Source organism: Lissotriton vulgaris, chromosome 3_1, assembly GCF_964263255.1.
Source record: "Lissotriton vulgaris chromosome 3_1, aLisVul1.2, whole genome shotgun sequence".
In the NCBI taxonomy this organism is placed as follows: Eukaryota; Metazoa; Chordata; class Amphibia; order Caudata; family Salamandridae; genus Lissotriton; species Lissotriton vulgaris.
In genome coordinates this window covers 891,840,852-891,856,913 of record NC_141689.1, presented here as the reverse complement: position 1 = coordinate 891,856,913, position 16,062 = coordinate 891,840,852, and the positions used below count along the sequence as shown (strand labels likewise).

At 47.2% G+C, this 16,062-nt stretch overlaps 1 protein-coding gene across 4 annotated transcripts in view; it reads left to right on the top strand.

Moving 5' to 3' along the window:
- Nucleotides 1-16,062, top strand: part of SMARCA2 (SWI/SNF related BAF chromatin remodeling complex subunit ATPase 2) — a 1,892,118-nt gene that overhangs the window by 1,054,017 nt on the left and 822,039 nt on the right. For all 4 annotated transcript variants that reach the window (XM_086961220.1, XM_086961218.1, XM_086961217.1 and 1 more), the window contains exon 24: nt 10,206-10,372. In XM_086961220.1, coding sequence (XP_086817346.1) covers nt 10,206-10,372 — 167 coding nt within the window. The remainder of the gene's footprint in view (nt 1-10,205; nt 10,373-16,062) is intronic.

The following is a 16,062-nucleotide window of genomic DNA, read 5'->3' as shown; positions in this document are numbered from 1 at the left end:
CTAAGGTAAGGAATCTATCCCTAACGTGTTTCTTTCAGATGAACAAGTTACTTGCCTTCAGTAATGATATTTCTGTAAGAAACATTAGTTAGTGATAGATTCCTTACCGCCCCACCAATCCTCCCTGTTCTGCGAACTGATTTCTAGGGTTAAGGTCATCCCTTTCAGGCCCCAAGCTTCAATGCACCCATGGTCAGTATCTTGCATGACTCTGCGTTCCTGGCGCAGTAAGTCGAGTACAGAACTGACGTTAGCGTGCCTGTGCGTGTTGAAGTAGCTCCAGCAACGTCATCTCGGCGACTACGATGCCAACGACGTACGCAGAGCCGTACGTTGATGCCTACCAACCTACGCACAGGGGTACGTCTGACGAAAGCTTTCCGGATCAAGTCTGATGCCTGGGGTTTATTCTAAGGTAAGGAATCTATCAATAACTTATGTTTCTTACAAATGTATTATTACCGAAGGTAAGTACTTGTTCATTAGTTATGGATTCCTTAACGCCCCACTCATCCTCCCTGTTCTGTGAACTGACTTCTAGAGTAAGGGACTCCCTTTCTGGGCCCAGGTTTTATGCAGCAGTGGTCAGTGTCTTGCATGGCTCTGCGCTTCTTGCGTGGAATGTCGTGTAAAGTACTGACGTCTGCGCGCAGGGCCGGAATCTATCTAAGTAGATACTGCAACGTCATTCTGACAATCACAATGCCAACGAAAAACGCAGAGTCGACCGACGCCACCCACTGACGCGCAGTCTGAAGCCTGGGGGCAATTCTAAGGTAAGGAATCTATAACTAATATATGTCTCTTACAGATCTATTGTTTCCGAAGGTCAGTAACGTGGTCTTCTGATATAGACTTCTAACCGCAGATTCCTCCCGTTAGAATATTTCCCAGGCATCATAGTGGATCCTGAAAATCTTAAACAGTACTTCTGTGCCACAGCAGGTAGCGTTGGCAGCTGCGCTTCAACATCATGCATATTGGAAGTGACCTGCTGTTCCTTTATAGGTGCCACCGTGGCACAATGAAGTTTTTTTCTATGCCAAAAGCCATGGATTCAGAGAGCTACTTAGGTCACTTTTTGAAAAATTGTTTGGACCTTTTTTGAACTATTGCTCTGTGTGCTAGAGACATGTCCCCCAACAAACCTACAGGTTTCAAACCTTGTGGGAAATGTCACAGACAGATGTCTTTGTCTGATCACTACTTGGTCTGACTTTGTTTCTGGGGTCGGATCACAGCTCCAGGGCCTGAACCAACCTGAGAGCGAGTGATGAAGCTCAAAACAGAACAGCACAAAAAGGCTCCTCATTGATCCCTTGTGAGATCTCTGGCCTGGTTGCGAAGTCGGTCTTGCAATCAGTCAGCTTCAAAGTCTGGCAAGTCTAAGAAGAACACAAAGAAGTGGTTGAGGCCTTCCTTGTTTTACCCCTCACCATCTTGTGCTTCTAGGGCCTTGCTTCATCATTCCTCCTGAGAAGCCAGAGGCATCGCTGCTCCGTGCCTCTCTGAATTTCTTCAAGCGCACCCAACTGAGGGAGTTCTATGCTTGGGATCCTCCCTGGTGTTACGCCACCCGCACTCCTCTCGCCCTTCTGTGACTACAGTAGGGGCTCCCAGCTGCTTCCACAATATCAACCGTACCACCAAGGTAATCAGACTTCCAGCCCTTTCGTGGGACTGAAAGCCACCATACTGTCCAGTCCCCCACCCAGCTGACTGCTGCAGCCTCCAAGCCCCATTAGCATGTCCTCAAAACAGCACAGTCACCCTGTCTGCAGAAGGATCAGGCACCACCTGCCCCAATGACAAACAATAACGTAATTGAAGTAGCTGTTTGAACTTGTCCAACCGGATTACACTCTGCCGTTTCTGGAAATCCCACCATCTTTGCCGCCATCGTTAAGATCGGCTAACGGAGGATCACCTCCCCTTGTTACATCAGGACTTGTGGGCTCTTTTGGCCAAAAAAGCCATTTAGGGGGGTACCAATACCAGAAGTAGGTGGTGGTTGATACTCCAGCAACATTCTGCTGCTGAAAAAAAACAGATCTTTGCCCTCTCAACATCTTCCTGCAAAGGGAGAAATTAAAATTGCTCACCCTGGCTCCGGCACTTGTATTTGCACATTCCTATCCTGCAGACACACAGTTACCTGCTATTTGTTGTGGGCCAAAAGCATTTCCAGTTCGCTGTGCTCCCTTTTGGCCTCACCAGTGCTCCACGTGTGTTCATGAAAGTGATATCGGTCAATCAATCAGGATTTTGTAAAGCGCACTATTCACCCGTGAGGGTCTCAAGGCGCTGGGGGGTGGTCCAGCTCTGGTTCTTCCAAAGAGCCAGGTCTTGAGGTTATTCCTGAAAGTGTGCAGATTCGGGGAGCGTCTGATGTAAACAGGGAGCTTGTTCCAGGCATTGGCTGCGGCATAGGAGAAGGCTTATTCCACTAGCTCTGTTTCTGCGGATGCAGGGGTCTCTGCTAGGGCGAGGTAGGCGGAGTGGAGATTCATTTTGGGTGCGTGTAAGGAGACTCTCCCATTGAGGTATTTGGGTACGATGTTGTGGAGGTTACTCTCTTCTCGACGGGGAGCCAGTGGAGCTCTCCTATGTGTTGGGTTATGTGTTCAAGTTGCGGGGTCCCGAGGATGAGTCTGGCTGCGGTGTTCTGGATGGTTTAGAGCTTGTGTAGCAGAGTTCTGTTGATTCCGGCATAGAGGTTATTGCTGTAGTCCGGTCTCCGGGTTATGAGTGTGTGGGTGACAGTATTTATGCTTTCAGGGGGGTATCCACTTGAAGGTCTTGCATTGGATGCGAAGGCAGTTGAAGCTGGTGGAGGCGACGGAGTTGATTTGGCGGGCATGTTGAGGGAGGAGTTGAGGATGATGCTGAGATACCGTGCGTGGTCTGTGGGAGTGGGCCACCAGGTGTTGTCCCATGTCGAGGTGGAGGGTCCGAAGATGAGGACCTCAGTCTTCTCCGAGTTGAGCTTCAGGCAGCTATTCTTCATCCAGTTTGCGACGTCCTTCGTTCCATTTTGGAAGCTGAGTCTGGTGTTCTCGGGGTCCTTTGTGAGGGAGAGGATGAGCAGGGTGTCGTCGGCGTATGACACTATGCTGAGTCCATGTTGTCTGGCAGTGGCGGCGAGGGGGGACATGTAGACGTTGAAAAGCGAGGGGCTGAGCGATGATTCTTGGGGTACTCCGCAGTTGATCTTTGTGGGTTCGGAGGGGAAGGGAGGGAGCCTGATCCTCTGTGTTCTGCTGGAGAGAAAGGGTTGGATCCAGTTGAGGGCGGTTCCTCGTATCACAGTGTTGTGGAGTCTGGCTGCAAGAGTGCGATGTGAGACCGTGTCGAAGGCTGCGGCGAGATCTAGGAGAATGAGGGCTGCAGTGAGGCCCTGGTTGAGTAGCATGCGGATGTCGTCAGTGGCGTGGACGAAGGCGGTCTCATTGCTGTGGTTGCTGTGGAATCCGGACTGAGAGGGGTCTAGGATGGAGTTCTCTTCGATGAAGGCTGTGAGCTGAGTGTTTACTAGTCTCTGGGTGACTTTGGCAGCGAAGGGGAGGAGAGAGATGGGCCGGTAGTATATCAGGTCAGACGTATTGGCCGTGGACTTCTTGAGAAGGGGTTTGATCTCAGCCAGTTTCCAGTTGTCTGGGAAGATGCCAGATTCGAAGGAGGTGTTGATTGTCTGTCCTAATTCGGGTGCGATGGCTGCTCTGTGGTAGATGTGCAGTGTGCAGGGGTCTGTGGGGGCTCCTGAGTGAGTGGTCACGGTTGTGAGTTCAACAGTGGCGGGTTTTCAGGTTGTGATGGCAGGCTCGTTGTTGGGGGGGGGGTGTCAGGTGTCTGTTCGCTGAAGTTGTCGTAGAGGTCTGGATTTTCAGATCAAAATATGACCTGAGCTTGTCGCAGAGCTCCTGCGAAGGGGTGTCGCCCGTGGCTTCGCTGGGCGGTTTGGTGAAATGCTGGAGGACGTTGAACAATTCTTTGGCGTTAGTAGTGTTAAAGTTGATTTTGTTCTTGATAAAGGAATGCTTGGTGTCTCTTATGTGCTGGTGGTAGTCCTTCAGGGCGATTCTGTGGTTGTTCAGGTCTAACGTGGTTTTCTGATTTTGCCAGGTTTTCTCGAGGCGTCTGCAGGTGCGCCTGGCTTCTTGGAGTTCAGTGGTAAACCAGGCGGCCTTCAGGGGGCGTTGCTTGGCGGGGTGGCGGAGTGGCGCGAGCTTACCGGCGCTGCTGGAGATCCATCGGTGGAGTTCTTTGGCTGCGGCGTTGGCGTCGGTAGTGGCGCAGGTGGGGTCTAGGAGGAAGGTGGTGTTGAGGAGTTCCTCTGTGATCTTGCTCCAGTTCCATCGAGGTGGGCGAGGTGCGGGTTTGGGAACAGAGGTGGTGTTAAAGGTGTAGTGTACGCACTGATAGTCAGTCCAGAACGGCTACGTGGTGTGGCTGAAGTAGATGTTTGTTCCTCCTTAGAAGATGGGGTCAAATCTGTGTCCTGCTCTGTGAGTGGGGGTGGTGACGAGCTGCTTCAATCCGAGGTTGTCATGGAGGGTGGTGGAGTCTGAGTCGCTGTGGTTTCCGAGGTGGAAGTTCTGGCCTCGCTGTAGGATGTAGTCCGTCAAGGTGATGGCGTGTGGTGCAACGAGGTCAGCAATGGAGGTTGTGGACTGAGTCCGGGGTCCGGGGGGGTCTGTAGTGAGGGTGCAGCACAGCTTTGTCTTGGCACTGGTCTGGATATGGAAGTGGAGGTGTTCTGTGTTGGAGTAGGGGTTCGCTCGTGTTGGATGTGGAGAGCCGTAGGGGGTCTTGTATGCGATAGTGAGTCCTCCCCCTGGGCGGTGGGGGCGGTCCTTTCTCTGGATCTTGTACCCGTCGGGGATGGCAGTGGCGATGTCCGGGCCAGAGGAGGCGTTAGTCCATGTTTCCGTGAAAAAGGCGACGTTGGGCGAGAGGGTGTGGAGCTGGTCCCAGATCTCTATGGCGTGTCTGTGTAGGGACCGCACATTGAGGAGGATGCCTGTGAGGGCTTTGGTGGTGCAGGCGTCCATCGAGTCTTCGGTGGTCGTGGGGGTGCTGTTGATTGTGAAGGATTGTCGACAGTGTCTGCAGGAGAACTGTCCGTGGGTGGTGGTACGAGTGGATCTTTCGCAGCCAGCGTGTCTTCCGGTTTTGAGTGCGCGGGGGACGGCAGAGTTGTATCAGCAGGATCCCGGAGATCCAAGGTTTCTGGAGCTGGCCGTGGTCGGGTTGCGGACGGGCGCAGACGAGCTTGCCTTCGGCAAGCCAGCGGCCGCCATTATGTAGGGGAGGGACGTGCAGCTGGGAGGCGGGAGCGGGGTGGTCAGGGGCAGCGGTCACGGGACAATGTGGCAGCAGGAATACAGGAAGAACGTAAGAGAAAACAAAAGTACAGTAAGTCACAACAACAGACAACAAAAGAAACCACAGAGCGACAATAAGAGCACACAAGGGGGGCTGAGCAATACCAGAGTCAGCCCGGAGGGCGCAAGGCGCAGAGCAGTCACGAACCCTGCAAAAGTGGGGCTTCCAGTGTCTGCGACAGCGCAGAGCACAGCAGAGCTGCAGGGGAGAGTACGGGCTTCGGATCGAGGTCGGAGGTCTCACTGGCGGTGGTTGCAACACATCTTCAGAGGTCATGGATTCCAGTCCTCTCATGTCTCGACGATTGACTAGTGTAGGGTTTGTTACAGTCCTCCACCTCCAGACTACGTCAAACCTCCTCCATTCTTTGGGGTTCACTACCAACATGCCAAACTCACAACTGATTCCTTCTCAAATGCTCCCCTTCATCAGAGCCATTCTAGACACGTTACAGCTCCGCGTTTACCCTCTGGAGGGCAGAGCCCAAGAAATTCAGGCTATGATCCCAATGTTTCAGGTTCAGTCTTTGATCTCAGTGAGACTGACTGAGGCTACTGGGTCTATTGACCTCCTGCAGCCTGCTAATGAAGTACATCAGTTGGCACATGCGGGCTCCGCAGTGGGACCTGAAGTCCCAGTGGGCACAGCACCAGGGGAATCTCTCTGACTTGGTCCAGATTTTGGAGATAGCTGCAAAAGACCTGCAGTGGCGGTTGCAGGATTGCGATTGGGTCAGTGGCTGATCCCTTGCTCTTCACCACCCAGAATTGACAGTGGTGATCGTTACATCACTTCTGGGATAGGGGTGCCATCTGGGAGAGATGGAGATCAGGGGACTCTGGTCTCTGGTGGAGGCATGGCTCCTCTTCAACCTTCTGGAGGGCCATCAGCTTGGCGTTGAAAGCCTTCCTAGCATCAAGGAAAGGTTGGTCCAGGTGTTCACGTACAACACCACCTCAATGTGGTACTGCAACAAGCTGGACAAAGTGGGATTGTGGCCCTTGTACCAGGAGACATTGCGCCTCTGGAAATGGCTGGAACACCCAGACGTTTTCCTGGTTGTTAAATACCTGGTGGGATCTATGAATGCTAGGGCGTGCAAACTCCGCTGTTGACGCTTGTGGATCATGAATGGCATCTGCACCTGGAAGTGGGGCAAGGATTCTTCTTAGAGTAGGGAGAACCAAAGCTCGATCTATTCTCCACCTCCAAGAATGCACAATGTCAGCACTTCTAAATTTTGGAGTTTCCAAAGTGGCTCTCGCTCAGAGACCCATTCTATTTAGAAAGAATCAAAGGACTCCTGTGCTTCTTTCTGCCGATATATCTCCTGCCCCATGTTTTCAAGAAGATCAGAACCAACCGGGCCCAAATCATCCTAGTTGCTCGGGCTGCCCTTTTGTGACGATCTCCTATGGCAGCAGCAAGGTAGGGTCTTGCACCCGAATCTGCGCACTCTCCACCTTCTTGCTTGGAGATGGAGTGGCAACAGCTGAGTATTTTAGATCTTCCATCTGAGATCTATGATATTATTCTAGCAACCAGACATCCCTAAAAAAAGCTGTTGGGACAAGTTTGTTGCTTGGTGCTCCTCGTGACCTGTTGATCCACTTTCTATCTCTCTGTTGGAGGTGCTGCTGTTTGTGTTGGCTTTATCCCATTAGGACCTTGCCCTGGGCACTGTTAAAGGTTGCTTGTCTGCCAATTCGACTTTTTTTGTGGTTGCTGGATCAGCCCTCTGTTTAAATAACCAGTAGTAGCATGTTTTTATAAGGCTGAACAGCATCTCTTCCCACCTACCCCTTTTGTTACAGCCCAGTGGGACCGTCATTTAATGTTAACATATTTTATGTGCTCGAACCCATGCACAGCTGTTCTCTGAGACTTCAGGTACTCTTCTTAGTGGCAATTACATTGACTAGGAGAACTAGGAAACTTAAAGCTCTTTCTATTAACCCCCACTTGTTCCTACTTTCTGCCGAAGGTGATGACTCCTTACCAAGTCTGACAAAACCTCACTCTCCCGACATTTTTTGCTTCATCTCATCCTTCCAGAGAAGCAGAGAGATTCCATCATTTGGACCCAAAAACTGATCTCCCCTTTTACAACATTCTCACCAAAGAACACCGGGTGAACTATCAGCTATTTATTGTGTTTGCTGAAGCAAAAAAAGACACGGCATGTCCAAATGTGCACCATCTCTCGATGGATTTGCACTCTGCATCAAAATCTGTCCTACAGTAGCTAAGAAGCAGTCTTCTGAAGGCTTGCAGGCTCATTCCACCGGAACCAAGGCCGCTACTACTGCGTTAGGACACGGTGTACCCGTCCTGGACAACTGTTAGGCTGCTATGCAGGCGTCACAACTCACGTTCACAAAATGCTGCCTGTCCAGTCCATTGAGATGGGCAGTTTGCTTGTTTGGTCCTGGACTTTTTGGTTTAAGCCAGGTAGAAGACCTACCAACGGTGATATATTGCTGTGGTATCTATTCTAAAGTGAGCAATCTACTGTTATAAGGTTTTATCAGAAGAACAAGTTACCTTTAGCAACTCTTTTCCTGGTGGAGACTATCTATCCACAGATTCCTCATCGACTCTCATATCCTCCTTGTTTTGCTAACTGGGCTCTTCACCTAAAAGATTACATTAGACTCTGCACACAGGTCAAATGTCATTGTGACGTGGGTCCATGTTTTTGCCATGGAAATAGTTCAGAGACAAACTGATATAAGCTCGCTGGGCCTTCTCCTATATAGGGACCATCATGTCACTTCTGACGTGGATGATGTTGACTCAGAGTTGCCAACTCCACCTGACTATTGGGGAATATTCTAAGGTGAGGTATCTGCGGTTAGACAGAGTCTACGAGCAAAAGAATTACCAAAGTTAAGTAACCTGTTTGTTTATTCAATTGCTTGCACTCCATCCATCCATAATGTGTCCTGTTATGCTGATTTACTTTGCACGTTTCACATAATAACAATAAAGACAATTTAAATCAAACATAAAGCACAGTCCAGATTTGAAAACATTTTGCGCTGCAATTGCTGTTTAGAAAGGTTGCTTATTAGTTATTGAGAAAAACAATAGCTCTTCAAAGTGAGGATCATTTCTCAAAAAGGGGTTTTGATTCAAGGTTCTGATTTAGCCCAACTGGACACGGTGGGACTCTGTTCTTATCTATTCCACTGTTAGACGGTGCCTTTAAGACCCAGTTTGTGTGATAGGGCATTGAGCAGTTTTGAATGTACAGAGGTCCAGTGCTTTAGAGGAGCAAAGGAGAAAAACATTACATCACCATGATTGAGAACCCTGCGTGGGAGTAAAACTGCATACTCTAGTCCAGACAAGAAAGAAATGTACAAAATGAATAAAGTCTGCACTAGTTGCAATGGGATGTCACAAGCCTTCATCTTTAGTCAGACAGCTCTTGATGGCTCATTGATACTCTAATCTCACACCACACACACAGAAAGAAGTGATCAAGGATGCATGGTCGTTATGGCAAGCACTACTCCTCCTCCTCTCATCTGAACTAAATCATTCCCTGGAGTGTCACTCTTTCCAACTCTGAAACGCAACTGGGATATCAGGGATATTTCTAATTTAAAATCAGGCTGCAGTGGTAGTGTATGATGATCTGGGACTTGCTAGTGAGTTAATTTAGAGTTTTTGCAAAAGATAAAACCAATAACACCAAAGTGGTGAAAAATCTTGTGCATGAGTACAGACACTGTGGTCCATATGAAGTGCACCTGTTGTGGCAGAGTTATTTTGCTGATTGTTTTTAATAACAACAAAGTGGTGAGTGAAGAATGCTCTTAGTTGCCGCTTAATGTTAAATTTGACTAGCACAAGTAGGTGAGTTAGTCTGGGTTAGTGCTCTATTTAGAAAGGATGAAAGGATCAAGTTACCAAGTTAGTTTGGCAAAATAGGTTGATAGGGGTGCTGGCACAGTCTCATTGGGAGAAGTGGGAGTAAGGAAGGTGTTTGGTGAAGGCCTCTCTGAGTGCGTTCTGGACCTTTCTGTGTGGTTAGGGTGGGTGAGACTGGCTTGACAAATCAGAGGCTGGAAGATGGGGAAACTGGGGACCGAATTCTGATCTGGCCATGGATGTCCATGCCCTCTAAATATTGTATGTTAGGAAAGTAGTTCAAAAATAGTTATAAACATAGGAAATAAGTACTCTCTTGTAATAAAGTGTGTACCCTTAGTCCATTAGACTTTATGTAGTTGCCAGTGCCACTCAACCTTTCACAAATCATTCAACTGACTGATAGATTCGATAATTCAACACTGCAAAATATTAGATATTTTAAGAGACAGCCATATTTGATAGGGAAAAGAGACCGATTGCAACTGCTTGTTGAAATACATTACTTAAATTGTATTTCAGTGAATAAAGAGGATAATACATTAAGTAAAAACGCTTGCCTCCAAAATGGTTGATTCATTACTAAATGGGAAGATGTGAAGGGGAGGGTTGAATGTCCAGCTTAATATTCAATTTATGTTATTTAAAAAAAAGTTGTAATGCATCTTGCTTTCCAGTCTATTGTGTCAGTCTCTTAAATAAGATAGGTGTTTCTTATCCAGTGGCAACCTAGATTTGACTCCAAAGGTACATGTTGGATACAGATCATTGGGTGTAGCTGTATGTAAAAGTTATCAAATGGAAGAAACATTTTAATGAATGACAATGTTAAAGCTGTACCACACTGCTCCCCTACTTAGCAATTTACCGCTTTTGAGATAGTGAGCGGCATTGGCTTTTCATGCTATGAACCGATTTTGTTTTTTTTCCCTATGAAACAGAGCAGACCTTTATCGAGCCTCAGGAAAATTTGAACTTCTTGATCGTATTCTTCCAAAGTTGCGAGCAACCAACCACAGAGTTCTCCTTTTCTGTCAGATGACATCTCTTATGACGATTATGCAGGAATATTTTGCTTTCCGTAGCTTTCCTCATCTGCGTCTTGATGGTAAGTCCATTTGAATGAAAAATGGCTTTTGGTCATACCCTCTTACTCTGCATATGTGATTTCCCCCTATTGTTTAGTATGTTTAAATATTTAAGAATAAAGGTCTCTGTGATGCATGGAGTTATGAAAATTGCTTCCTACAGGATACATATTTCTTAAGTTACAATAAAATAGATTTATATGAAAGTTTATCTCCTTTGTAAGGCTAGATTTTCAAAAAGTATTGTTTCGGTTACGAAAACAGCTCTTAAATAAATACATCTAATTGAAAATTAGATTTAATCTCCAATCAAAGGTTGAGCATTCAGATTAGAAAGTTAGAGAAAGTACTAGCAATAGAAAATTGTACAGAGTTGTCTAATTCTTATTGATACCTTTTTATAGGTCACAATAAAAAGCTGTATTGATTGATAAATGTTACGTTGCAATTAGAGTGACACTGCTTTTATAGCATTCTATAAAGTATTGGTTTTAGAATTTTTGTCCTTGCTGGTGCTGGTTGAATTTCCTTCTGAGCCGTTCCCTGGGGCCTATGCACCCGAGGTTCATTTAGTGTGATGTGATGGTATTTCCATAAAACCAAGTGTAGGAGTCCCTGAAGAAATTTGTTCCAAGTATTAACACTGCGTCAGAGTTCTTAAAATTGAAGTTATCTTTGTGGATGTAAGATTACTTTGGGTTGCTTGTAGCTAGCAGTTATAGTGGCAACTATGGGGTTATGCAGTCAGTAGTGAAAAAGTCACCAGGAGAGGTGGTCATTCTTTGGGAACTGTGACTTGGCGTTCTGGTGTACCAGTGTCTGCCTTGTGTTCTATTTCCTTCTCACTTGCATTCAGAACAAACAGATGCCGCGGTGAGTCTGTTACTTGGGGTCCAACACACTGCATGTAGTTTGGTAAAACAGATTCCCAGCATTATGTGATCCTTTCTAGTTCACTTTGTTCAAACAAGTTCACCTTTCAGGAGCTTCTGTAATTTGTTGCAGCAGTGGATTTCAAGCACTAATACACCATTACATCCTACTTTTCTCTAAATGTCCTTCCTTCTTTTTGGAACTCGTGTGACTGTATATCACCAATTGTTAATCTGGTCATTTTATGACTGGAAACGAACACAATATATGTACATATGGAAGATTTATTGTCTTGTTGTTATCCTTGGTCCTAACTTAGTCTACTTTTTTAGTTACATTACAGCCTTAATATTGTCCATTGAGGACAATACAGGTGTTCGCTGTCGCCTTGTGATCACCAGGCTATTCATCGCTGCCACCTTTGGCACATATTTGTTCTTCGAGAAACAGTACAATTTGGATCTTTTCTAACGAAAACTACTATGTACATTTGTCTAATTATTACTATACAAATTCATTGGATTTTGTGCTTAACCTATTTGGTGTGTTTGCTTTGAGTGAACGGTTCACTGCACTCATGAACAACACCCATTAGTAGCAGGGTGTTTTCTGCTGAGAGCACCTATTTTCATCAAAACATTAACAGATTGCTATACCGCTATTTCTCATTTGCTAGTGCCTCACACAACATTGTGGGAATGTGCATATGTTTCTTACTGCTACCATGGAACTAGTGAGCAGGCCACTGGCTGGTTGTGCCTGTTGACTTGCGTCCTCAGCTTAATTTTTGCACAAACTAGTACTCTAGTGGTTAGCCACATTGGGTATTTTAATCCTTCCCATCTGTGTTGTAATCAGTGTCCTTGTTACACTGTATCATGACAGTGATCTGTGAAAAATTTTCATTTTAGTACGGTCTACCTACTGCTAGCATAGATAACTGAGATGATATGTTGAAGGGAGCCTGGATAGGTAGAATCCTGCTGCATATGTGCCACCACCACATCCTCTGCATGTGAAATAGTAATATGTTTTAGATTTTAAGTAAGCTGTGCTCCTGAACTGGTTAGAGGGTTTGCTAGTGGTTGGGGTGGCGGGGGCAATTTTATAATATTTTATAAGAAAAAGTAAAATGAAATGAATTGCAAAAGTAACCCCTAAAAGTTTTTTGGTTTTTTGCTATTATCTACAAAAAACATGTTAAAATGTTCTGTCCTGCTTGTGAAAGGGGAGAGATACAGAAATTATTTTTGGAAACATTTGGTAGAAGCCGATGGTTGAGGGATGACCTAATGTTAAAAGTGCAATAAAGTGTGCCTTACATTATAAGTTCAAGTTCAAGTTCAAAATTTGTATAGCGCACTACTCACCCAGAGGGTCTCAAGGCGCTTGAGGGAGGGGGGGTACTTTACTTATCGAATATCCAAGTTTTTAGTTGCTTTCTAAGGAGAGGTGGTTCTGAGTAAGGCGGAGGTGGGTGGGGAGAGAAGTCCAGGTTTTGACCGCTAATTAGGAGAAGGATCTTCCCCCCATGGTGGATCTATGGATGCGCGGAATTGCGGCAAGGGCTTGATTGGACAATCGTAGTTGGCGGGTGGGGGTGTAAAAGGACAGGCGCGTGTTGAGGCATTCGGGTCCTAGGTCGTAGAGGGCTTTGTGTGCGTGGGTGAGGAGACGGAACGTTATTCTCTTGTTGACGGGGAGCCAGTGGAGGGCTTTCAGGTGACCGGAAATGTGAGTTTGGCGGGGGATGTCTAGTATGAGTCTGGCTGAGGCGTTTTGGATGCGTTAGAGTTTTTTCTGTAGTTTGGCTGTGGTTTCGGCGTAAAGGGTGTTTCCGTAATCCAGTCGGCTTGTGACCAGTGCGTGGGTGACCGTTTTTCTTGTTTCGGTGGGGATCCAACTGAAGATTTGTTTGAGCATGCGTAGGATGTTGAAGCATGATGATGAGACAGCTTTGACTTGTCTGGTCATCGAGAGGGAGGAGTCTAGGATGAAGCCCAGGTTACGTGCGTGGTCCGTAGGTATGGGTGCGGTTCCTAGGGCTGGTGGCCACCATGAATCGTCCCAGGCAGAGGGGGATGAACCTAAGATGAGGACTTCTGTTTTGTCCGAGTTTAGTTTTAAACGGCTGTTCTTTATCCACTCTGCTACTTCTTTCATTCCTTCGTGTAAGTTGGTTTTGGCGTTGTTTTGGTCTTTGGTGAGGGAGAGGATCAGCTGGGTGTCGTCTGCGTAGGAGAAGATGTTGAGGTTGTGTTGGCGCGCGATGGATGCGAGGGGACTCATGTATACGTCGAAGAGGGTGGGACTGAGTGATGATCCTTGTGGTACGCCGCAGATGACTTCGGTAGCCTCTGATCTAAAAGGGGGGAGGCGGACTCTCTGGGTTCTTCCGGCGAGGAACGAGATGATCCAGTCCAATGCTTTTCCTTGTATTCCGATGTTGCTGAGGCGTTGTATGAGGGTGCTATGACAGACTGTGTCGGAGGCTGCGGAGAGGTCAAGTAGGATGAGGGCAACTGTTTCTCCGTTGTCCAGTAGTGTTCGAATGTCATCAGTTGCTGCGATGAGGGCGGTTTCGGTGCTCTGTTTGGCTCGGAAGCCGGACTGTGAGGGGTTGAGGGATTTGTTGGATTCGAGGAAGGCGGCGAGCTGACTGTTGACGGCTTTCTCAATGACTTTGGCAGGGAATGGGAGGAGCGAGATGGGGCGGTAGTTCTTAAGTTAAGTGGGGTCTGCTGTGGGTTTCTTCCGAAGGGCGCTGAGTTCGGCATGATTCCAGCTTTCCGGGAAGGTAGCGGAGTTGAGGGAGCAGTTGATGATGTCTCGGAGATGGGGTGCGACAATGGAGTTTGCTTTATTGAAGATGTGTTGGGGACATGGGTCGGTTGGCGATCCTGAGTGGATGGAATTCATCAGGCGGATGGTGTCTTCAGTGGTGATTGGGTTCCAGGCGCAAAGGTTGTTAGAGGGGGATTTAGGTTCGGAGGTGGGTGGAGTGGACTGGTCTCCGGACTGGTTTTCAAAGCTGTTATGTATGTCGGCGATTTTGTTGAGGAAGAATGAGGCTAGGGAGTCGCAGAGGTCTTGGGAAGGAGTGATGTCGTTGGTGCCGGCGGTGGGGTTGGTAAATTCTTTGACGATGTTGAATAGTTCCTTGCTGTTGTGGGCGTTGTTGTCAAGTCGATCCTTGAATGCTGATTTCTTGGTGGATCGGATCAGTTGGTGGTGTTTGCGGGTGGCGTTCTTGAAGGTGGCCAGGTTGTCAGTGGTTGGGTTTTTTCTCCAGGCTTTCTCGAGGGTGTGACAGAACTTCTTGGATTTCTTAAGGTCATCGTTGAACCAGGGGGCTTTTTTGCTACCTTGCTTTATTTGATGGTTTTTCAAGGGTGCTAGTTCATCAGCGCTGCGGGTGATCCATTGTGTGAGGTTGGTGGCTGCTTGGTTTGGGTCCGATGATTTGGCAGGAGGGTTTTGGTGAAGCGATGTGAAGAGCTGGTCGGTGGTAATTTTGTTCCAGTTTCTTCGGGGAATTGGTTGTGGAAGGAAGTGGGTCGAGGTCTTTTTGTAGTTGAAGTGAACACAGCTGTGGTCCGTCCAATGGAGAGCTGTGGTGTGGTTGAAGGAGATGTGCTTGCTGGAGGTGAAGATTGGGTAGAGCGTGTGTATGGAGAGGGTGCCAATACCTGTGAATATGGCCCTGGTACACAAAGCTAAACTTGAACGTTTGCACAAGTTTACACTTGCTGTAGTACTTTTTCTACTGTTTTGGTATTTACAAAACTACAAGTGTAATTTTACTGCTAGTAATTTCACAAGTAGTAAAAATTACACTTGTAATGTAATCTCATTGTTATCAGTGATGGCTCTGACCCTGTGCCATAATAGGGAGCACCGCAGCACACCGATGAAGATTGTGAGACTGATGGCTTGCTCCCACCTCATTTTACTGATGATGCCTTGTACCTTGGCTTACAAAATGCCAACGGGTTTGGTACTTCCCCTGAGACAGGGTTCGACTCTACACATTTGCCACCAATTGGAGGAAAGCTCCTCACCTGCAGTGGTAGTTCGGCTGGCTTATTACATTATGGAATTACAGCTGCCCTCTACTGAGTCTAAGACATATGCTTTGATAGATTTCACTGCCTGGGCCGGCTACATTGAACCCCTTGATTCCATTCCATGATTCCCTCACTGATACCTTGATGGCTACCTGGTTGAAACAATGTTCTTGCTTGACCACTAGCCACCAGGTGGTATAGGCCTGCACATGGTGACCAAGATTTATCTCCAAGCAACACATGTTTCAACCAGTAAAGTGAATCTAAATTGGTTTCCCCCACTGCCCTGGACAGAGAGTCCAAAAGAGTTGCTGCCTTCGGCAAGTCATTGTTTTCTTATGCCAGTCTGGCACTGATGTCCATAAACACAATTGGGCCGATATATAAACATTCCCTTTGTGGAGGACTTAGGGCCTTCTTGGCTCACACAATACACGATGGACAGGAAATAGCAAATATACGTCATTGCTTTGGCATAGCAGTCTGTGCCAGTGTTGTGCTCTGCAGAAAAGTCTGAATGAGGTCAACTGGATTTTCTGATGAAATCGCCCTTTGATAGAACTTCTCTTTCCAGAGAGAAGGCCGACTCCGCCATGCAACATTTTAAGGAAAGTTTGGGCTACAGGGCATTTCCCATGGCATTTGACCCCTGCAAAACAATTTCCCCGTCAGTTATGCAAATTAATAGGCTGTGCCAGTGACACAGCTAGCAGTCTGCCATGAATGCGGCACTGGCAGTAGATTCACAGGCCAGCAGGAGCACCAGTCCT